Genomic DNA, 24284 nt, shown 5'->3' with positions numbered 1-24284 from the left:
CCTGAGCCCATGTTGTGATTTTCATTACAGTAGCATTCCTGTATGTGATGCAGTGCCGTCTAAGGGCCCGAAGATCATGGGCATCCAGTATGGTTTTCCGGCATGGACCTTTACGCACAGAGATTGTTCCAGATTCTCTGAATCTTTGGATAATATTATGCACTGTAGATGATGATAACTTCAAACTCTTAGCAATTTTTCTCTGAGAAACTCCTTTCTTATATCACTCCACTATTTTTCGCCGCTGCATTGGGGGAATTGTTGATCCTCTGCCTATCTTGACATCTGAGAGACACTGCCACTCTGAGAGGCTCTTTTTATACCCAATCATGTTGCCAATTGACCTAATAAGTTGCAAATTGGTCCTCCAGCTGTTCCTTATATGTACATTTAACTTTTCCGGCCTCTTATTGCTACCTGTCCCAACTTTTTTGGAATGTGTAGATCTCATGAAATCCAAAATGAGCCAATATTTGGCATGACATTTCAAAATGTCTAAATTTCAACATTTGATGTGTTATCTATATTCTATTGTGAATAAAATATAAGTTTATGAGATTTCTAAATTATTGCATTCCTTTTTTATTCACAATTTGTACAGTGTCCCAACTTTTTTGTAATCAGGTTTAATAATTGAATGATGAAACAAGTTGCAATTTTATTATAAATTTTATTATAGATTCAACCTTCTGGTGCACTTCAGTCACTTTTGACCCAAAAGATTTTACATTTTGATTTTTCATTTTTGTTTAGTTCATCGGAATTGTATGACTCTTGGTGATTTTTGTGCCACTTGCTATGTGAACACCAAAAATTGTGGACATGATTTGAAAAGGTTAAATGGTCATAAAAAATAGTCACACTTGTACTCCTCATGGTCAAAAATGACTGCCAATAAAATTAATGGAAAATGGGTGGAAATAAAATGAATATACAGAGATTTTTTTGGGGGGCCGGGGGTACACTCTTTAAATCAGAAATGATGCAGTAAAAAAGCACACCACAATGAGGGAATTAACCGGATTAACCGGAGTTGCCATGTCCATCATAAAAGACTGAGATCCACTTGTGTGTGTAAATCTGAACTCTATACACAGATCTGATAACAGGTCATCACATCAGATCTGATATGCGTCATCATATCAGATATCAGTGTGGACACATCTACATAATCTTCAATAAAATTATAAAATCCTTTAATAAAATCTCATCAAATATTCTCAAAACCTTGCATAGATGCTTGTTCAACTCCTCAAAATAATTTAACCTTCCAAACCTTAATCAGAGTTTTTTTTTTTTTAAAGGTTTAAAGAATAGACTAGAAAATCACAGTCATTCTGCACATCATCCAGAGTCAAACTAAGCATTGTAATACCAAATATAAATTCTTTATTATTTTCTGTACAACTGTATATAAGGCAAGCACAAACATGCTAGTCACATCTCCGACATAAAATACACAATAAAAGTCATTACCAGTTAAGACTAGCGTTAGGTCTTTGTAGAAGGTGAAGAAAACCGATTCCAACAGTCACATGATTGTCTGATTATATTATTGTCTGATAATGTTTCCAGTCTTATATCTTTCATTAAAGTAATTGTGAATTATAAAAAACTATGAAACCGTCTAAAGGCACTTTATCTCTCCAGTTATTCCAGCACAGATTAAAGTCCACTTTGAGTTACAGCAATAATCCAGTTATGGACAGGACAATTAAAATGTGAGGGAGTTAATACTTGACGCTTAAAAAAAAAAAAAAAGAAAAAAGAAAAAAAATCAGACAGCCCTTCCAAAGACTGTCCGAGTCCTGTGGGAGGAAATGGACATGGCTTCATAAGCGCAGGGTTTATGATTTTCCAAATAAACACACTCTGTGCATTAACAAACGTCTTCCATCTATAAGATTTAAACGAGAAAACACTATGAAATGACACTCAAGTCTGTAGTCATTTCTGTTCATCTAACTGGACAACTGTCATGTCATGATGAAAAGTGTGATATCACCATGAGTGTAGTGTCGTTCATGGTGTGAACATCAACATCTGTGTGTGAGTGTGTGTGGAGCGGTGTGAGAAGTTCATCCTCAGTGTGCAGGGGGGATTTGATGGTTTATTTGCGATGGTCCCAGAAAGCCCAGTCTCTGTTTATTCTTCCTTTGCTCCGTCATCTGTACATGTGGATAAACACACAACACACACACACTTAAAACAGGGAAGTCAAAATAAAAACAGCCTAGACTGTAAAGAAGATGGCAAGTTTAACATTGCAAGACAATGGTAAAAACCTGTTAACTGGCTAACTGTAACTTCCCTTACTCTCACAGTAAAAAAACTGTAATAGATCTAAAGAGACATTTCATGTACAGTTTTTGCATTAAAGAACAAGTCCTCTTATATTTTACAGTGAAAAAAAAGGAAAATTCTCTGTGTAACAGCTCACAATTGATAGTTTTTCATTGAAATAATGTTTTCTACTTTGTGTTTTTTACTTATCAGTTAAGTACATTAATCTTTAATCAAAATGATTTCCCTCTTGCAGCGACATCTCTTCTCCGATGACGTGTTTACTGGCACAAGGGTGGGACAACCTGTCACTCGCATGACATCACAGCAATAGAATGGTGCAGGTATGATGTCAGAACCCGGAATTCGGCAGTGGTTCCTTTGGGATTTTCCTATGCGTTTTTATAATGGGATTTTTCAATTTATGAGTAAAATAAAGAATGTGGTAAACATAACTTGACGATACTTTGTTCTACAGCATAAATTACACACACCTATACCGAAAACCACATTTTGAAGCGGTTATGTTTATTTTTAAGACAGTTTGGGGTCTGAGTTTTCTCTCCATTTCACTTGTTTGAGAAGCCGTTCCACTCTAATATACTGTATGTCACAATAGGGAGTAAATGACTATCGCAATGTTTGTTTCATGCCAATTTTAAGATATTTTGATAAAAGTCGCAGTAATTTTTTAGTACAATGGAAGTCAAGGGCAACCAAAACTGCTTGATTACCAACATATGTTTGGAAAAGTCATACAAATTAGGAACAACTTGAGGATGACAGAATTGACAACAGTGTCATAAGGACCAAAACCATAATGACCTCTTATTCCATGGGTTCCATTTTTTTACTTTCCCAAACACGCTGGGTTTAAACCTACATGTACAGCAGTGGCCAAAACTGATGTCCGGCCAAGGAAAACTGACATTGTCAGCCTTTTTTTTCAAATATTATTTAGAATGTGTTAAAGATTTTCTAAACATATTGTGTATAATGAAACATTCCAAATTGTGCAGACATAACGGGCTTTCGCACTGAATAGTTCTAGGAACTCAGTTCTAGGAACTAGCCACTATGATAGTTCCCCGAGAACTAATTTCTCCCCCGGGGCATGTTCCTGGTAGCATTCGCACCGGGAATAGGAACTCTGAAGCGGCTGACATCGGCGTCTTTAAGCGCGGCATTTACACTAAATTCCGGTGGGTGGAAGATGCCATGATCGGAGCTGTGTTTGTTGTGTGTCATGGGTTTCATGATAACAGAGATGGAATGCAAATGCATAATTTATTTGAATGAAAGAACAAAAAGTGCGGCTGAGACAAAATCTCCTATGACAACTTTCAGTATTACATATCACCGAGGCGGAGAAAAGAATGCAACCCTGCAGACAACAGGCAAATGCCGTTATGGCTGTTATCCATGTTTGTGACGTAAATATGTTTACACAGCTTCTAAAAATGCCGGGTGCCGGAGTTTGACATGCGTTTGACCAATCAATGTTCACTTACATCACTGATAGTTCCTATAGTGCTGGTTTAGAACCTACTCTGAAGTAGGAGCTCATTTAGTTCCACCAAAAGGAGTTCCCAGAACTAAAATCATTCCTAGTTCCTGTGGTGCAAATACGGCAAAATCCGGGTACTTCAGCCAATAGTTCTAGGAACTATGAAAAGGTTCCTCCAGTGTGAAAGCCCCAGTAACTTTTGGTCAGGCTGTCATACAAAGAAATTATGAACACATGTAAAAGTAACAAAATATTAGTAACTGATGTTGTTGCAAATGTACGCTTTTTATCTATGCTTTTTTTTTGCAGTTTTTATTTTTATTAAAATAGAACCAGTTGTTTTAGTTTGCCTTTTTTTGCCAAATAATCAAGTTTAGCATATGTTTTCCTCATATTTTGATGGTTTAATTGGACTTGTAGGGTCATTAAAAACAAATCACCATTTTTTTAACCTCATGGCTGTTCCAGACAAAAAGAAGGAACTACTAAGTAAACAGTCCTAACAAGAAAATGGAGTTGGAACACAGTGTGCTACAGTAAATCAGAGAGAGCCTGTTTGTCTGAACACATGACAAGTTCGGATTTCGCCTACCGCATCTGAGCTGGATCTCAGCCTGGCTCGAGCTGAGAGGTGAGGAGGATCTGTTTAATTAGGCCTGGCTGTCGGAGGAGAAATCACTTTAATAAGTTATTTAACATCTAACACTGCCAGGAGAATTACAGTAAGCCCGCTCCTCGTGACCGTCAGGAATCAGAAGGACCGCTGGAGGATGTGAGGGGCACCACGGTGTGGTTAATAGGTCTAGTTTGACTGTTTCTGGCCCACTGGTTTGGATCAGTGCCGATTCTCAATGACTGTGCAGTTCTTGTGCGTTTCTGCACAGAATACAGTTCAACTCTGAAGTCTAGGGTCAAACAAACATGCAGACCTTGGCGAGACACTTTAAAAAAAAAAAAAACTGGCCGTGGGGCAGCAATTTCTTTTCTAACGTCATTCCATTAGACCCAAAGTTCTCTATCCCTGTGTCATGTGAATTGGTTAAACTGTTTGTGTGGAATCACATGTGGGCCAGGCAGGTGATGGCAGTGATCCGACACAGCGGAGCAAAGCCGGAACATCCACATCGCCCCAGGGCACCGCCCCACCCCAGCTCTGACGCACTTCCACAGCAGGGTCTAATAGTAAACACTTCAGAGGCCCCGTGAGGAAAAAGACTGTTTTGCTCGGTGAAACCGGGCTGTCCCATTGGATGGCGTGCTGTATGTTACCTGTTCTTTAAGCTCAGACAGCTGGCCAGACAGTTGAGCCACAAGACAGACAGTGGTGTCCAGTCTCTCTTGCAGCGATCGGATCTCGTTCTGTTCGCTCTCTCCCTCCGAGCTCACCAAAGACATGGCCCTCATCCGGGGAAACCAGTCCAGATTCTTCTCCTGAGGGGAAGAGAGAGATGTGAATGTTATTTCCTAAGCATCTTTAGCATTATGGATGTTTGACTTTTTTGCAATAAACTTGCATTTTATACATTTATATTACATTTGGGTCAGTAAGATAATTTTTTAATAAATGAATCCCGCCCCCCAAAAATCACAGTTTTCTACAAAAATATTAGGCAGCACAACTGTTTATCAATGATAATAATAAGAAATGTTTCTTGATGTTTTACTATTTTTACAGTATTTTTGATCAAATAATTGAAGCCTTGGTAAACATAAGAGATTTCTTTTGAAAATGCATTTTGAAGGGGCCGCACAGCATAAATCAGCTCATATTTAATGATGCCCCAAAATAGGCAGTTAAAAAAATTAATATATAAAAAAAGATGGGGTATTTTGAGCTGAAACTTCACAGACACGTTCAGGGGACACCTTAGACTTATATTACATCTTGTAAAAAAACATTCGATGGCACCTTTAATTTTTTCCCACTGATTTTCAAGAAAGAAAAAGGAGAAAATAAGAAAAAATACTAAACATAAGAAATTTCTTTTGAAAATGCATTTAAAGGGGCCGCACAGCATAAATCGGCTCATATTTAATGATGCCCCAAAATAGGCAGTTAAAAAAATTTATTAAAAAAAATCTATGGGGTATTTTGAGCTGAAACTTCACAGACACATTCAGGGGACACCTTAGACTTATATTACATCTTGTAAAAAAACGTTCGATGGCACCTTTAATTTTTTCCCACTGATTTTCAAGAAAGAAAAAGGAGAAAATAGGAAAAAATAGAACCAAGACTGCTGAAAAAGTGACATGTTGTATTGTGATATATGGACTAATGGCTTAAGTGCAGCTCTTCAATTGGTTAACAGATGTATTCAACAAATAAATAGTTTAAATAACTAAATAACAGATTAATGATAATAATAGGAACACTTCACACAGCAGGTAATTTGTAGTATGACTAAATGTGGTGAATGTGTAACAAAAGCAGGATTAACGGCTGTAGAATTTAACAACTTCTTGGAGGACATTTTACCCTGCTGACAGTCTCGCACTCTACAGTGCAAGTATAGCAGCAGAGTTTTGTTGCATAACAGTAGATGTTAAAGGCCTCCCTGAAGAAAATGCCTCCCTGGCAAATGATGGGCCACAAAAATGGGTCGCAAGTTTGTTCTAATAAGGTCATGGATAGAAACAATGGAAAATAAATATACACTACTGCTTAAATGTTTGGAGTCAGTAAGGTTTTCTTATGCTCACCAAGGCTGCATTTACAGTCATGTATGGATGATCAATCCCTTTTGGATTCTATGGTTTTATGTATCAGCAGTCAGGACATAATAAAAAATCATCTTGTCTTTAGTAGGTTTTAAAATTAAAGGTAAATACAACCTCAGGTGAACAAAAACACATGACATATTAAACTGTGTCATTATTTATTTAACAAAAACATCCAAAAGGGAGAAGCAATTTGTGACAAACTAAGTACACCCTATGATTTAATTGCCTAGTAAATAAACCATGACATGGCATATTATATGTCATGTGTTATTGTTCATCTGAGGTTGTAGTTAACTAATTTTAAGACCTGCCAAGGACCAGGTGATTTTTTTATTATGTCCTGATACATAAAATCATAGAATTCAAAAGGGTGTACTTTCTTTTTTACATGACTGGGCACAAGAAGTGGTTTTCCCATTTTGGAACAGTCACCGTTGGCATATAAGCCAACAAAGATTGCCAACAAAGATAAAGTCAACAGATTTTATGAATAGACCTACCAATCTCTGTGTAAAAGTAAAATAATGATACTGCCATCTTTCAAAAGTCATTTTTACCCCCCTGTAATTTGGCTCTAAATCTCAGGTGAAAATTGTCATTTTGACCCCCCTCTACAAAATTGGATTACTCCGTAAATATATTTCCATGACATTTAATATTTTGGTTCATCATTATTTATATTTGTCATGAAAAAATATTATAAGAGGACACGCCCCTTCAACATTGCGTGGGAGTCGAAGACAGTTCCCCTGTTCAAAAATGGGGACCGGAGAGTATGTCCCAATTACCAGGGTATCACACTTCTCAACCTCCCTGGTAAAGTCTACTCCAATGTGCTGCAAAGGAGGGTGCGGTCCATAGTCGAACCTCAGATTGAAGAGGAACAATGTGGATTCCGGTCTACATGTGCTTTGTGGATCTGGAGAAGGCGTATGACTGGGTACCCCAGGAGATACTGCGGGAATATGGGGTAAGGGGGCCCCTTCTCAGGGTTATCCAATCCCTGTACGTCCAAAGCGAGAGCTGTGTCCGGGTTCTCAGCAGTAATTTGGACTCTTTCCAGGTGGGGGCTTGGCCTCCACCAGGGCTGCGCTTTATAACCAATCCTGTTTGTGATATTAATGGACAGGATATCGAGGCGTAGTTGTGGTGGGGAGGGATTGCGGTTCGGTGGGCTGGGGATCTCATCGCTGCCTTTTGCAGATGATGTGGTCCTGACGGCATCATCGGTCCGTGACCTTCAATACTCACTGTACCGTTTCGCAGCTGATTGTGAAGTGGCTGGGATGAGGATTAGAACCTCTAAATCTGAGGCCATGGTTCTCAGCAGGAAACCGATGGAGTGCCTACTCCAGGTAGGGAATGAGTCTTTGCCCCAAGTGAAAGAGTTCAAGTACCTCGGGGGGACAATGAAGCATGAGATTGGCCGGAGAATAGGAGCAGCAGGGTGGTACTGCAGTTGCTTTACCGCATCGTTGTGACGAAAAGAGAGCTGAGCTGGAAGGCACAGCTCTCAATCTACTAGTCAATTTTCATTCCTACCCTCACCTATGGTCATGAAGGCTGGGTCATAACCAAAAGAACTAGATTGTGGGTAGAAGTGGCCGAAATGGGTTTCCTCAGGAGGGTGGCTGGCCTCTCCCTTAGAGATAGGGTTATAAGTTCAGCCATCTGTGAGGAACTCGGAGTAGAGCCGCTGCTTTTTTGCATCAAAAAGAGCCAGTTGAGGTGGTTCGGGCATCTGGTAAGGATGCCCCCTTGATGGCTGCCTAGTGGGGTGTTCCAGGCACATCCAGCTGGAAGGAGGCCTCGGGGAAGACCAATGACTAGGTAGAGAGATTATATCTCCACTGGCCTGGGAATGCCTCAGGATCCCCCAGTCAGATCTAGTTAATGTGGCTCGGGAAAGGGAACTTTGGGGTCCCCTGCTGAAGCTACTGCTCCTGCAACCTGACCCCAGATAAGCAGTTGGAGATGGATGGATGGATGGATAAAAAAAATTTTTTTTACAAAAGTTTCTGAAATTTGGTTGATTTGACATGGAATGACCCAAAAGTTTTTAATATCACTTTTGTTCAATATAATGCATTCTTGCTGTATAAAAGTATTAAAATTTGCAGACCATAAACTTTTAAATGGTAGCGTATAAAACGCAACAACCCATTTAATCGTGCAAAGTCAGAACAGCGAAAAATCCAATTAAGAATGCAAACTTAGACAGGATGTCTGACATCATCCTCAAACAAAACAAACAAAATTATACAATCTAAAACAATATGAAAGCCAGACTACATTTAAATATTAAATGGTGCTGTGAATTATAGCCTGACTACACTAGAACATGGACGAGTCATTAATCATGACCCTAGCACACCTAGCGATAGTAAACCAATAAATATGAGCAGGTGTGCTAAAACTTCCTTAAGATCTTCCCTCCAAAATCTAAAGCATATAGAGGTAGATCTGGACAACTTAAATGCCTGGATGCAAAGATAACTTTAGAAACAGGAAGCAGTCATGCATATCAACTGCAGTCAGTGTTATAAATTCTTTTTTTGTGTTTTAGATAATAACAGTGAGTCATTATGTTTGTAAAGTGTGTGTGCCCACGCAGTAGCTCACGTACAAGCTATTCGTTTGTGTTCTACATATTGTGTGTTTGAGTGTGTATGTGCTAAGTGTGTGTATATGAGTTTATCTAGTCTGGGGTGTGTGGTGTGTGTGAGATAAGGAGGGGGGTAACAGTGCGGTCTCTCATCACAGCAGTTATGTAAGGTGCTTTTCACAGTCAGCCTGACAGGAGCACTGCAAGGTGCACAGAGAGTTCCAGGATATGTTTAGAGGTGGGAAAAGACTGCCTTCCCTTACACAATTATAAAACAACACACTCACGAGGAGACACACCCGGGCACGAGCAGATTCTGACTCAAACACAGTGCTTTTCTCCGCTATACAATAGGGAATGAGGCTTTCCAAGAAAAACACACTGAATAAACACTTTGCTCTTCTGAGAAACAGGCATATGAGCAAGGTCAAGCACTCTTTCAGACATCTATCTCACTGAAAAAGAGCAATCTTGTTATGCTGAATGTTTCATTGGGATCTAAAACAGGAAAAAGTGGAAAATTAGGATTAGGCATAATTTGCGGCTAATTGGTTCCAGGGAATGGTGCATTATGAAAAACATTAAAGGAAGTGGGAAAACATAGGTGAAGTGAGGACGGATGAACAGAGACCAGATTGTGAGGGTCGAGTCTCATGAACTGCCCCATTTTTTAGTAAAGATGCAACCTGAGGATACAAAGGGAGCAAAAAATCAAACATGAAAACAACACTGTTATAACTGGCCAGCGGGGGGAAAAAACAAATAACAAAAAGATAGAGTAGGGACAAAGTATCTTTCTCATGAAACCTGGAGAGCAAAGAGCAATGGAGTTTAGTCAGGGTCACCTGATCATAACATAATTTATCTATGCTTAATTAACATTGAACATTCAATGATAAAGGCCATCCAGTTGCTTCATAAACTGTGCAAGGCTCATATTATTTACTGAATTAACAGTACCGTTTGGGGTCAGTAAAATGTTTGTTAACACTTTACAATAACGTTTCATTTGTTAAGATTAGTTAACTAAATGAGTTAACATGAACTAACAATTAACAAGACTTCCACAGTTAAAACATGTACTCATACATTACATTAATTAATGTTAACAAATTAGACCTTGTTGTAAAGTGTTACCAGATTTTTTTAATGAAATTTTATGAAAGAAGTCTCTTATACTTGCCATGGTCACATTTTTTGTCATTAAACATACAGCAAAAACATGTTGTGAAATATTATTACCTCTTAAAATAACTGTTTTGAATAAACCATAGTGAAAAAAATTGAGTAAATTGTATCTTTATAGGCTGGAAATTCTTTTTTTTAAATATACAGTCTCACAATGTTGCACTAATAGTCACAAGTCTTTTTTATTTTATTTACTATTTTTTAAAGAAATTTATACTTTTTTAAAGACATTTACAATCTTTACAAAGATTTTTTCAGATAAATGGAATTTTCTATTCATGAAAGAACCCTGAAAGAAATGTATCATGGTTTCCACAAAAATATTAAGCAGCACTACTGTTTTCAACATTGATAATAAGAAGAAATGTTTCTTGATCTGCAAATCAGGATATTAGAATAATTTCTGAAGGACCATGTGACACTGAAGACTGAAGTAATGATGCTGAAAATTTAGATTTGCCATCACAGGAATAAATTAAAATATATTAGAAAACAGTAATTGTAAAGAGTAAAAATATATTTCACAATAAAGCTTTTACTGTCAAATAAATGCAGCCTTGTTGAAAATTAGAAAAACTATTTTAAAGACCCCAAACTAAGCCAAAATTAACCTGCTTATCATTTAGGGATAGAAGAAAGTATATTAACATCAAAGAAATGACCACCAAATGTGGTCTAATCACAAAAAGCACGTAATAACACCACACCAGCTAACACCTAACAAACGTACATATATATGCTTTGGCACATGCATACTGCAGCAGACTTGTGTGTGGGAAAGGTGTCTGGACTGTCATTAAAGTGCCATTAAACTTCTTTTTCCATCTGACAGACAGCATAATCGTTCTATCACGTGTCCTCGTCTCTCATCATCATAAAGATGCTGTTTTGCAATGGAAAGGCAGTTTCAGAGCGCTGCCATCGACTCGGCTCTGGAAATAGCAGCATGATTGCAATAATCAGTTTGATTAGTATGGCTGGCCGCTGCACACGCACTCCTGCAGTCATCTGTTCACACACACACACATATACACACATCCTGAGACACCCAGCTGGGAAAAACGGATCCAACAGTGAATATGTGACCTTTGAACTTGCATTGATCACAAGTCTAGAGGCCAAAGAGTTTTTTTTCCCTCGTTCCTGCCGACAGTGCATGACGACGGTGTTGCCAAGGAGACGCCTGACTCACTGTGTGATAATGAGCGGCGTAGCAGGTGTGTGTGTGTGTGGGACAGGAAAGCACGTGTGAGGATAGGCTGAGCTAATAGCAGGCCACTTGAGATGGGTTACATAACAATGCTGTGACTGCTGCAGTACCTGCTCACTCTCTCTCCAGCAGCCTGTGAGTGATAACCATACACACACACACACACACACACATGTTTGTTTTTGTGAATTGTGGGGACTTTCCATAGACTTCAATGCATTTTACACTGAACAAACTGTACATTCTATCCCCCTACCCTGCCCCTACCCCTAAACCTAACCCTCACAGGAAACTGTGCAAACTTTTACTTTTTCACAAAAACTCATTCTATATGATTTATAAACCCATTTACATTGTGGGGACCGCTGGCTGGTCCCCACGATGTAGGTGAACTCAGGTTTATATTACATCATGGGGACATTTGGTCCCCACAATGTAATATAAACAAAAGCACACACACACACACACACACACACACACACACACACACACACACACACACACACACACACACACACACACACACACACACACACACACACACACACACACACACACACACACACACACACACACACACACACACACACACACACACACCTGCTTCAATGTAAACTTGCAGTTTAAACTGTGCTGCGCTCACTAAAAAGTGTCTTTCTCTAGAAGTGTTTTCTCTTTGAATATGAGCAGAGAAGCTAGAGTGTGCTGCTTTTGCAGAGGGTTGCATTAGTTGTGTTTTCAGGTGAATGGAGCCTACAAACATGCATGCACTCAACAATTTAAAAGCCAGACTGTAGTGTTTTTCATTCAGTTACCGTTTCCTACCCCTGCTGAATATCCTTATATGAGACAGAAAATAACACTGACGAAACAAAACAACCCTTAGTTATGCGTTGCCCATGTCTCATCTCTCTCATCGCAGCTTTAATGAGGGCCCTTGTGTTTGTAGCAACACACAGTAATTAGTTAATGTAGTACTAATAGAACTCAATGTGTCATTAGCAGGACTTCATGGAATCTGAGAATGCAGAATCCGGCAGAAAGCTCTGTAGATTTCCACTGAATCAAAACATTTTAATATGCCATTTTATTGGCCAACCTAACCAACCTTTGGTCATTTTCAGATTATCAGCATCTGCCGCTAACAGTGCCTACCCCTGCTTGGCTGTTTAACAGTGTTTGCACTCCTTTCTGTCACTTCTAAGAAAATTACACTTCTGTACACTACAGAAAAAGTTTGGGGTCAGTGTGACTAAAAAAAAAAAAAATGAAGAAAAAAATGAGAAATTAATACTTTTATTCAGCAAGGATGCATTAAACTACGGAAGAGGATTAGGGCCAAGCAATAATAAAAAAAATAAAACTATCTCAAGATTAAAGTTATTAAATTTCGAGAAAAAAGTTTAGATAAAATGTTGAGAATAAAGTCAATAAATTATGAGAACAAATTCGTTAAATTATGAGAAAAATTACGTTAAATTTCGAGAAAAAAGTCTAGATAAAATGTTGAGAATAAACTCATTAAATTATGAGAATAAAGTCATTAAATTACAAGAAAAAAGTCGTTAAATTATGAGAACAAATTCGTAATTTAACAAATTTGTTCTCAATTTGTTCTCGATTTTTTTCTCATAATTTAATGACTTTATTCTCAACATTTTATCTCGACTTTTTTCTCGAAATTTAACGACATTTTTCTCATAATTTAACGAATTTGTTCTCGTAATTTAACGACTTTTTTCTGGTAATTTAATGACTTTATTCTCAACATTTTATCTTGAAATTTAACAAGTTTTTTCCTCGTAATTTAACGAGTTTATTCTCCACATTTTATCTTGACTTTTTTCTCAAAATGTAACGTGTTTTTTCTCGTAATTTAACGAGTTTATTCTCAACATTTTATCTCGAAATTTAACAAGTTTTTTCCCGTAATTTAATGACTTTATTCTAAACATTTTATCTCGAAATTTAACGAGTTTTTTCCTCGTAATTTAACGAGTTTATTCTCCACATTTTATCTTGACTTTTTTCTCAAAATGTAACGTGTTTTTTCTCGTAATTTAACGAGTTTATTCTCAACATTTTATCTCGAAATTTAACAAGTTTTTTCCCGTAATTTAATGACTTTATTCTCAACATTTTATCTCGATTTTTTTATTATTGCTTGGCCCTAATCCTCTTCCGTATTAAACTGATCAAAATTGACTGAAAAACAATCATATGTGCCATCATATGTAATTCAAAAAATGAGAAAATAAATTTTAAAATAGAAATCATCTATTTGAAATAGTGATAATAATATTTCACAATATTACACTTTTTACTGTATTTTTGATCAAATAAAAAAAGCCTTGGGGCCAGATTTACTAACAGCTTCCGCCAGTGCAAACCCTCTTTTGGTGTTAAAAAAAAGAATTTACTAAAGATATGCAGTAAAAATGAGTTCTAAAAAGGCGTGGACACAGTTATTTTTGCGGCTGACCTTATGGGAGGAGAGTATATAAATGAATCATGCAAGGTGATTTACTAAGGTTTACGCTAGTCAATTTACTGGTATTTGCGCCATTATTTACCGCCCCAAAAAAGCATGTCATAAACCAGACGCTAATTTGCGCTGCTCGTGGTAGATTGTGTTGGTCATTATGGAAATTATCTGGCTGTGTCTGTGTTCGTTAATTTGCATGTCATCAGTAGAACTGAACTTTTGCAGAACTTTTCCACTGCCATTGGCGATCTTTCGATAATTTGCAATTTAGTAAATCTGGCCCTATGTGAGCAATATAACAAATCTGTTATACATGAACTTATTCTTTTTTTTTTCACATTTTAGAATAACATTAGAAGTCATCAAAACTTTAAAATATCACAAATGGAAGCATAGCATTTACTGTATGAATAGTAACCAAAAATGGTAAACAAATCAATCATGTTTTATTTTAAGACTCTTCAAACCTCATGCACACGCTTCATGTCCTAGGATGCTTTTTAAACAGCTGTTAAGGAGATTCCCTGCAAAAAATCTGTTCCAACTTCTCCATAACAAAAAAAAAAAAAATATTGAACAAAATTTGTCAGCTATCTTTGCATTTACATTTAACCAACTGGTCTGGTGATTCTTAGTGAATCTAGTCAAGTTCTCACAGGTGTTCCTTTAAAGTAACCACAAGTATAATGCGAACATGATCCAATAACGTTTGACAACCACAAAGTGTCCAAATGCGTTTTAAGGGTCAGTGTATAATGGTATCAAGTGTGCCAGAGGACTAACCTTAATCATTTGGGCCACGTAGCTCTCAGGCCCTGTGTACTCGGTGGGGTCCTTCACCTTCACCAAGACCAGGAAGTACAAATAGTGCCACATGTTGTGCTCTGACTTGATGTGCTCCTCAAACGACACGGTCTTGTTATCAAACTTGTCTCTCTCAAGTCCTGAAGATGAGCAGATAAGAAGAATGAATGGTTCTTCAAAGAAATGGCCCATTCAATCTGTCAAAATCTTTTGTTTTATTCATGGTATTCTACTGTTTATAGTCACTGTAAAACTTTCCCCCACATCTGTTATTCTCTAACATAGTCTTTATGTCCACTTTAGTGGAGTAAATGTCACCATGATCATAGTTGAATCCATCAAATAAAAAGCCCTGTCACAGACCTCATATACAAATTCAAAGGCAGTCAGAGTAACAGAATGTGACAGGGCATGACATCTGCTTAGAGATGCACCACTGGCTAGTTCCAAGCCATTTTAAGATGTTTCGCTGGTGTGCAGATGTCGAAAAGAGCTGCGTAATTCTACACTTTTGTAGCACTGTATGTTTTGCATTAAAATCGACAAAAAGTTTTACTTGACCATTTTATGCCCTCACGCTGACATTTATAAGAATTTTTGCAACTGCACCTTTAAAATAACTTCTGCATGAGGAATACACTGAAATCTTAAAGAGGTCATATTATGCCCTTTTACAAAGCCTTGATTTTGTTTTTGGGGTCTATTAGAATAAGTTTTCATGCTTGAATGTTCAAAAAAAACACCTTATTTGATTTAAAATATGTTATTTAATTGTGAGTTTGAGATTTCAGGATTCCCCCATTCAAATAGATAGGACTTGGTCTTGGATGCCCGAAATAGCTGCCCTGAGGCGTTGCAAGTATGGCTGCCGAGTGAACAGACTTTCCTTGGAAATGACTTTGGTAACGCTCTGTTTAGACCGGAAGTCTCTATGAAACCCTTTCTTCTGAAAAGCACAGTGTGCTCTGATTGGTCAGCTGGACCAGTGTGTTGTGATTGGTCAAACGCTTCGAGTGTGTTTGGGAAAAGCCCCTTACCCTAACTGCAATTTCAACACACTACTAACACAACTAAACCAGGGTATGCCTTGGGTGGGAATTATTTAAATGTGGACTTGGAGTGGACTTTGTGCTTTGTAGGTTTGTAGACCTTTTTCATGCTCAAACAGCAACATTACACGCCAAAGAAAGTTGAAAAAAGCATAATATGTCCCTTTGAAGCTCCATCATAACACTCAATTTATTCATGGATTCCCAATTTGAGGTATAAAGAATAATTCATATCAATTTGTGACTGGAAGATTCAGTGATTTGGTGTAGAGATTAATTGAAAAGCCAAATATTTTCATGACCACAGGAACCAATTCATTTTCATTTACATGAAAAATAGAGCAGTTTAGAAATTCTACAACATATGGAAACAAACACTTATAATATGAGCTAATCCTGTTTTTCATATGTTCCCTTTAAGCAATACATACCACAAATGAAGCAGGTGGTCTTCAGAATTTCTTCCTTTCTCTGTTTCTCACTCCTCAGGTCAGCAAAGGTGTCAATAATCACACCAAAGATGAGGTTCAATACAATGATGATGACAATGAAGAAGAACAAGAGGTCATACACGACACGTGCCGGGAACATGGGCTCCTGAGGAGCAACAGCAAATGGGATAATAAATGAAGTATTTACTTTATATTTTTCATCTGTAAAAAGTGAAATATTACAAAATAAGACCCCAATAATAACAACAAAAACAAAAAAAGACTTTTTTTTTTTTCCTTCAAATGATTGGTCCAGTTTCCAATCATCCCCAAAAAAGACAGACCGACCCTTTGAAGCAGGCGTGGCTGATTTTGCAATGCTTCAAAGAATACAGACAGATGCTCAGAGAGAGTATAACGAGTAACGAATGCAGGGGTCTGTAAAAGAATGATGTACAGATGCCTGCAGATTCCACCGCTTTAAACATGGATTATACTGAGAGTATTAGTGACGCCAGGAAGGATTTATTGGCGTATCTCATGTCTGAATGTGTTGCGCTGATGATATTCTGTTCACCTCTTTGGAGAGCTTTCGCAGAACATCTGCAATTCCTCCTCCGTTCCTCAGCCCATGGTTCAGAACTGTAATGATGCACATCAGCAGGGTGTCACACACACGCTCTGTACCATCTTCATCCTCTTCTTCCACTGGCATGAAAAAGCACACAGATATACAGACACAGATAACATATATATACACTGATTTATACATTTAATATTTTAAGTATTTGTGCAAGTTAATAAATAATTATTCAGGTAATATATATATATATATATATATATATATATATATATATATATATATATATATATATATATATATATATATATATATATATATATATATATATATTCAGGATTTTTACGTACATTTTTATTTATAGATTTAAATATATATTTTTATTTATATATTAATTACATATTCAGATCAATTACTTTATATTCAGGATTTTTACTTATTTATATACTTCATAATTATTTATTCAGTTGTATAACTATAAACATAGGATTTTTACTTATATATATATATATATATATTTTTTTTAGATAATTATTCAGACTAATTATTATAATTATTAATCAGTATATATTTCTTTAAATATTTAAATTTACAATTATGCATTCAGATTCATAATTACATTTTTAAAATGTACTCTTCATTCATATTTATAAATAACACATTCGGACTTTACATATTTCCCTGCTCCAATCAATCAATCATTCCATTTATTCATCTATCCATCACATGCAAATAAGAGGGATTTTCACTAGTGGTCTCAGACTTTTGGACCCCACACAGTTTGAGAAGGCAAATAGACTTTTAAAAGAAATTTTGCAGGAGCAGAGACTAAGAAAAGACACATTAACAAAGTAAGAAAGACAGGAAGATTGAAGGACTGAGCTTGAAAAGGTAAGTAAGGAATAAGTGAAGGACACAGAGAGATGGGAGACAGAGAGGGGGAGGTCAACGAAAGAAAGAGGGTAAGAGTGTGTGAGAGAAAGAGAGCGCACGTGTTGATATCTAGAAGCACAGGTGATCTTGAAAGACTCACAGGGCAAGGCAGAACAAAGAAGCACATGAGTCATCTCCTCAACACACACACATACACACACTCTCTCTCACGGGTCATCTCAGCACCTTAACCTCTATAATAGATACACAGGACCAGCCTTTCACAAACAAACACTTCAGAACGACATCCACCATAAACACACACACAAATCACACAACATGCCACCACTAACGCAGATTATGCTAGAACATTCAGCTGAAGTGTGAGACAGAGGTTAAATCAAAAGAGAAACTGCAGTGCTGCACAGTAAATGCTGAATTATTCTTTATGTCCTTTTCAATGCGACATTCAAACTACACAATTAAATCCATGAGTCTAGGATTTTACAGTCTAACAGTACACAAGCAGAGCTGTACAATGGAAATCACACCACAGACGTCATTTAATGTTTAACCATTTAAACCTTAAATGAATATTTAATCTTTAAAGATCAATATGGAAAACTGGGCTAACACCTAAATCATTTAAAAATGCATAAATGTCACTACATTACACACAAAATATATCATCTGCAAATAAATGATACTAAAGCTTTTCTCAGAACATATAAAAACCATAAAGTGTCCAAATCATTTTAATTTTACACAATATTATTGTTTTATCATTTAAAAGTATCTTTTTGTGAAATAATTAGCTTGAAAAAGTTGGCACGTGCTCCGTTTCTTGAAACAAATGGCACTTGATTTGATATTTCGTTATACATTTCTTATAACATTCATACATTTTACACTAACTGTCCAGAATTTTTTTTGGGGGTGCCACTGCCACTGTAAAAACAAATACAGAGGTGACTTACCGTGGTGAGAACTAAAGGGGGAGTTCAGCCTCTCTAAAAACAAACCAAACAAATATTTATCAGTTAAATTGAGTTTTTTTGGTAAAAATATCAAAATCCGCATTCATAGAATGCATTTGTGAATTCAAAAGTTTTATTTGATTTAGTTTATTTGTCATTTATTTTAGTTGAAGTTCACCTACACTGTAAAACCGAACAGTGAAATTAATTAAATGAAGTGAGTTTGTTTCACTCAAATAATAATGAAAGTTCATTGTACTAATAATGACATTGTTCATTGATTCTAATTCCCAGCATGCTTTTCGTCAGACTGTATTATTAAATGTTGAAATTAAGTGTTATTTTGTGTGTTTTTGCACAAGATTAACATAGGATGTAGAGATGCACTGATACTAAATTTCTCCACCGATACCAATTATTCAGAGATATCTGCCAAAACCGATACCGATAGTTTGGGGGTTCTGCCTTTTATCCTTCTTTTAAATTATTAATTCTAATGAAATTATTAATTAATCATGATATTTGGAAAGAAATGCAAATAAAAACTTTATTCTGTCCATTTCATCAACTTGTTTCAGAGTAACTAGTATCAGTTATAAACAAACACATTACTCAAATTAATATTAACACACATTAACTTAATTCTGAAGATTAAATTAATATTTCTAAAGTTTCTGAATGTTATTAATTCATATAATTACTATAATTATTGAACATCAAACTGGTTTCTTAGCATTTTCCTGCCCTCTTTTGATTGATGGGATATTTAGCCCCGATTATCGGCTATTTTTTAAGTGTGAAAATTTGCTTTTATCAGCCGATATATCAGTGCATCTCTAATAGGAAGACATAAGTTAGTATTTAGTGTTGTGTTATGTCGGGATTACAGGGGGTTCTGTTATGTTAGTTTTGTAGGTTACCATTGTGGTAAAGAGGAAGAGCAGGCGGTTAGGTTGAGGATAGGCTGCAAAACTTTTAAGACCATAATATACTGTATGTGGTTTGATTATATACAGTACATGCAAGTATATAATGACAGACTCTTTGATAGTTATAATAGCACGTGTTATTTGCTATCTAACATTTAACCAAGATCTGAATTTGATGTTTATGTAAATTAACTGTACTGTATGTAATTAATATTATGATGAGTTGGGCGAGGCTGAGAACTGTGGGAACGAAGGGATGCCGGTGATGTGATTGTTAAAGGGATAGTTCACCCAAAAATGAAAATGTGATATTTATCTGCTTACCCCCAGCGCATCCAAGATGTAGGTGACTTTGTTTCTTCAGTAGAACACAAATGATGATTTTTAACTCCAACCGTTGCAGTCTGTCAGTCGTATAATGCATGTCAATGGGAACACAATCTATACACCAATATATAAACTAATACACCACTATGTCCAACTGCATTCAGCACTCGTTAGTGAGGTCTGATCGTGCTCTGACAGCGGCAGTGATGTCTCGCGCATACACTTCAATGAGAGCGAGACATCACTGCCGCTGTCAGAGCGCGATCAGACCTTACTAACGAGTGCTGAACGCAGTTGGACATAGTGGTGTTTTAGAGGTAAAAAATGATATAAATACTGTTCGGTTTCTCACACAAACCGATCGTTTCGTGTCTTAGGACATCAATGTGTCGTCACGAGCTGCAGGGTTTAATTTGGACTTGTCTATACAAGTTTTATTTACTCTTATAGTTGAAGCTCCCATCCACTCACATTATTTGGCTGATCATTTGTGTTCTGAAGAAACAAAGTCACCTACATCTTGGATGCACTAGGGGTAAGCAGATAATCATCAAATTTTCATTTTTGGGTGAACTATCCCTTTAATGAGACACATCTGTGCACCACACTGGCCTTGCTCCGCTTCCACAGCTCTTGGCGCCACCCCACTTGTCACAAAAATAGAAAGTTCAACTAACTTAATTTTTTTACTTAGTTTATTTAAATGTTTTGAGGTAATACGTTTCCTCAAATGTTTTGAGTATTCTGAAATTGAGTTTTACAGTGTACCAAGTTGAAAGTTTTGTATTTCAACAATAGAAATGTTTTATTAAATCATGTTTATTTTATTTTTATAAAAATGTACATTTTATTTAGTTTATTTGTCATATCTACCAAGTTAAAGGTGTTTTTTCTCAATAGAAATGTTTTATTAAATCATGTTTGTTCTATTCCAGTGTGCATGTGCCCTTTCTGTCCCCAGTGCTTGTGCAGTGCTGCAGTGCAAAGAGGAAGTGATTACATAAGGGAGTGTGGCCACTGCTGGGTTATGCAACAGGTGCCATGTGCTAGAAGGTCCTCTCCCATCTCAACAACACTACATGGCCATGTGTGTTCATATAAACACATATATCTTCACCTTCACGCATCCACATGTGTGTGCATGCATGCACAGATGCACTGAGTACATACAGAATTCATCACACATGTGGTAATCTCACTAAAAGAGACATTTAACTGCTATCCATACCAAGTCATTTACACATACGATATGCAGGGTTGCACATCAGCACATGACAATGACTTCATCCATGCAGAACATTTGGGAAATATGAAATGAAAGACCAAAACCACAATGTGCAGCTGGAAGGCCATACAGCAAAGAGCATGACGGGGACATCATGTACACTTCATGCTTACTTAAAGTAGGGAGGCGGTCTACTTCCATAAGGAAGTCATCTTTAAAGAAGAGGAAGCCCACAATGGAAAACAGGTAGACCAGGATGATAGCCAGAACAGCTGTGAGGAAGATGGAGCGGCCGTTCTTTGTCACACTCCTCATTACGTTTAGGAGCGTTTCCTCTCTACGCACAAGATCAAACAACTAGAGAAGGAGAACGAAAAAAAAGGAAGATATAATACAAACATGTTGTTTACAAAATTAAATAATTATAAAAAGTAAAATGATTTAAATAAGCATTGTTCTAAGGCCCAAATAAATTATTAAATATGTATTAAAAAACACAAAAGTGACAATTTTTTTTTTGTAGCAATGTAAAAGACTTTTCAACTTTCTATTCATCAAAGAATTCTGAAATTACGGTTTTCACAAAAATATTAAGTGACATGCATGGATCATGTGACACTGAAGACTGAAGTAATGATGCTGAAAATTAGGCTTTGAATTACAGGAATAAATAACATTTTAATATATATTAAAAAGAAAGCATTTATTTTAAATTGTAAGATTTCACAATATTACTGGTTTTACTGCATTTCTGATCAAATAAATGCAGTCTTAGTGAGCATAAGAAACTTTCATAAATATTAAAAAAATCTGTAGAGTGTATAAATTTTTACAATGATAAAAAACAGATTTGTTTTTTATTTCTTACTGTTAAAACTATTGCTATCAATAGAATTTCTCATAATTTCTGGTTAGTTTTTAGAAGCCAGAATAAAACCGTAATAACAAAAAAAATCTGTAAATATGTTAAATGATTGTATTAACTATTTAATTAATATCCTAAGCCATAAAAATACATTGAGAATTTTTTTCTCTAAAAGCAAGCATCCCTGGACCCCACTTTTAAAAACCCCTGAATAAATCATTAATTTCATTTATATAAAAAAATTATATTGCAAAAGGTGTGAAGTCGTACCAGGATACTGTAGAAGAACTCGTGTACGAACAGACCCAGCATACACACAATGACGTAACTGACGTGCAGAAGGAAGAAGATGTCCATGATAACTGCTTTGTACCCTCGTGTGAACGTGCCCTGGTTCCCCACAAAACTAACCAGGAACACGATTTTATTCAGCAGCTGTGAGAAGACATTAGAAGATAACAATAGCATCTTTACAATCACATTAAAACATCCTTCAATTCAAACACTTTTCACATATAGCAAAAAAAAGAAAGTAAGAAAAAAAAAGAAATGCAAATAATATAATGCACCTTATCATATAAATCATGCATAGTCGGGGGAAAATAGGCTTATAATTAAGGAAAATGTTTCCATATCCTTTGTTGCTAACTTTAAAGTGTATATGTACCTGTTTACACCTTGTCTGATAGGGGAGAGAAGAAATTGTTGAATAAAGTTGTTTTTTGTTTTTAAACAAAAAGTATTCTCGTTGCTTCATAACATTAAGGTTGACCCACTATAGTCACATGGACTATTTTAACGATGTCTTTACTACCTTAATGGACCTCAAAAGGTGCAATGTCGTCGCTGCCTTTGTGTGATTCAGAAACCCTCGGATTTCATCAAAAAATATCTTGATTTGTCTTCTGAAGATGAACGATGGTCTTACTGGTTTGGTACGACATGAGGGTGAGTAATTAATGACAGAAATTTCATTTTTGGGTGAACTAACCCTTTAAGTGACCAGGTGTAAACAGACCTGGTGCAAATTCATGTCACTTGGTAGAAACTTCTCAGATTAGGCAGACGCCAACATGGACAGTTGCGTGACGTCCTCATCCTCAAAACCATGACCAAGGTGAAAGAAAATATATATACGATCTCACTTGCAGCGAGGATAAACATGGTTTGTGGAGACCACTAGAAGACGTGGCGAGTGGCATCTAGTATAACAGATCCCAGACTCCTAGAATCTGTTTCAGCACATGTCTCTGTTGGTCCTTCATGTGGTGCCATAATGGCTGAGGAGACACCAGCTTGAACAGACGCAAACAGACTGACACAACAGAGGGACGTGTCAGCAGTTTGAAGGCTGGAGCTCCAGTTGGCTGAGAGGGAGGCATGAAATCACTCTCATTTTTTATCTGAACGCACATCAAGCACATCAGCCGCTTCTGTCATCATAACTGACACTGATGCAAAATGGCAACTCAAGATCCTGAGCTGCCATCTTTCATATTTAGCCAGATATAGAGCGGCTTTTTATAATTAATGGGTATTAACAATTAATCAGCAAACATGAGGTGTTAGTGGCTGGTCTTTTCTAATAGGAGTTTGGTTGGTTTATGAATGTAAAATACACTTTGACATTTAATCAATTCTAGGACGCTGAATACTGATGGGCTAAATGAAGCGTGAATGGTTGATAATGAATTTGCCTTACGTTGGCGGCCCCCAGAAGCAGCAGTGTGGGTCCTAAGCCCAGTGTGTAAATGGAGCGGAAGATGACGGTGACCAGAAACACCAGGATACCTCCACGCGGGGGAAGAACAAACAATGTGAAGGTGCTCACGACCACTGCCACCCAAAGCAGGATGGACAAGAATGATGACAAGGTACCTAACAGAAAGGACAAAAAAATGCATGAAGATTTTTGGGTGAACTACCCTTTTAAAAAATGTCATCATGATTTAATGACCCTTTGAAATCATTTTTTTCACAAATTATGTGTTTTCCATTTACATTTTTCTGGATTCTGTTTTAATTAAATATTAATAATCAAAAATGACCATTTAATAAATTAAAATTTTAACAATAATAATGCCCTATAAAGAAATGTCAGAAATTCTGTGTTGTCTGGATTCTCTTTTTATGATTTAATACAAATTTATTATCAAAAACTGTGGTAATCAAATGAAAGCATAAAACTTTAACAATTTTGCAAACAAAGTGCTGCACAACAG

At 36.6% G+C, this 24284-nt stretch overlaps 1 protein-coding gene across 2 annotated transcripts in view; it reads right to left on the bottom strand.

Moving 5' to 3' along the window:
• Positions 1 to 692: 692 nt before the first annotated feature.
• Positions 693 to 24284, bottom strand: part of itpr2 (inositol 1,4,5-trisphosphate receptor, type 2) — a 106049-nt gene continuing 82457 nt past the window's right edge. For both annotated transcript variants that reach the window (XM_067390229.1, XM_067390230.1), the window contains 9 exons: positions 23765 to 23940; positions 22333 to 22497; positions 21371 to 21554; positions 18717 to 18749; positions 16864 to 16994; positions 16287 to 16452; positions 14786 to 14946; positions 5060 to 5221; positions 693 to 2168 (listed from right to left, as the gene is read on the bottom strand). In XM_067390229.1, the coding sequence (XP_067246330.1) occupies positions 2085 to 2168; positions 5060 to 5221; positions 14786 to 14946; positions 16287 to 16452; positions 16864 to 16994; positions 18717 to 18749; positions 21371 to 21554; positions 22333 to 22497; positions 23765 to 23940 (1262 nt within the window). In that variant the 3' untranslated portion in view covers positions 693 to 2084. The remainder of the gene's footprint in view (positions 2169 to 5059; positions 5222 to 14785; positions 14947 to 16286; positions 16453 to 16863; positions 16995 to 18716; positions 18750 to 21370; positions 21555 to 22332; positions 22498 to 23764; positions 23941 to 24284) is intronic.

The sequence above is a fragment of the Chanodichthys erythropterus genome, chromosome 7 (genome assembly GCF_024489055.1).
Source record: "Chanodichthys erythropterus isolate Z2021 chromosome 7, ASM2448905v1, whole genome shotgun sequence".
In the NCBI taxonomy this organism is placed as follows: domain Eukaryota; kingdom Metazoa; phylum Chordata; class Actinopteri; order Cypriniformes; family Xenocyprididae; genus Chanodichthys; species Chanodichthys erythropterus.
Note: the sequence above shows the minus strand (reverse complement) of the source record. Positions and strands in the feature narration are given on the sequence as shown.